The 449-nt window shown below is 62.1% G+C and overlaps 1 protein-coding gene across 1 annotated transcript in view; it reads left to right on the top strand.

Annotated features, from left to right (window-relative positions):
• Col5a3 (collagen type V alpha 3 chain) overlaps nucleotides 1-449 on the top strand; it is a gene marked incomplete at both ends in the record, with an annotated part of 34,845 nt that overhangs the window by 10,240 nt on the left and 24,156 nt on the right. The window contains 2 exons of the mRNA XM_033759587.1: nucleotides 256-330; nucleotides 420-449. The exon at nucleotides 420-449 is cut by the window's right edge and continues 4 nt beyond it. Coding sequence (XP_033615478.1) covers nucleotides 256-330; nucleotides 420-449 — 105 coding nt within the window. The remainder of the gene's footprint in view (nucleotides 1-255; nucleotides 331-419) is intronic.

Genomic DNA, 449 nt, shown 5'->3' with positions numbered 1-449 from the left:
TTTTTTTTTTTTGAGACAAGGTCTCACTGTGTAGTTGAGACTGACCTGGAACTCACTGTGTAGCCCAGGCTGGTCTCGAACTCACAGCGACCCTCCTGCCTCAGCCTCCCGAGTGGTGGGGATTGCAGGTGTGTGACACCACGCCCAGCTTTCTTCTTTCTTTCCTCCTCCTCTTTGGTCTCCTCCTCCTCTTCTCTCCTCTCTCCTCCCTGTCCCCACAGCTCACTCGAATTCTCCGGCCCCTCCATCCCTCAGGGCCCCGCTGGCCTCCCAGGAATCCCTGGCATGGATGGCATCCGGGGTCCCCCGGGCACAGTGATCATGATGCCGGTGAGGAGCTCGGCGGGGCAGCCTGGGGTGTGGGCTGTGCGGGGGCTGCTGTCCCGGGCTCCCCGTCCCTCACCCCTGTGGCTCCCCAGTTCCAGTTTGCAGGCGGCTCCATGAAGGGG

Source organism: Fukomys damarensis, unplaced genomic scaffold, assembly GCF_012274545.1.
Source record: "Fukomys damarensis isolate Sample0158 unplaced genomic scaffold, DMR_v1.0_HiC HiC_scaffold_37, whole genome shotgun sequence".
In the NCBI taxonomy this organism is placed as follows: Eukaryota; Metazoa; Chordata; class Mammalia; order Rodentia; family Bathyergidae; genus Fukomys; species Fukomys damarensis.
Note: the sequence above shows the minus strand (reverse complement) of the source record. Positions and strands in the feature narration are given on the sequence as shown.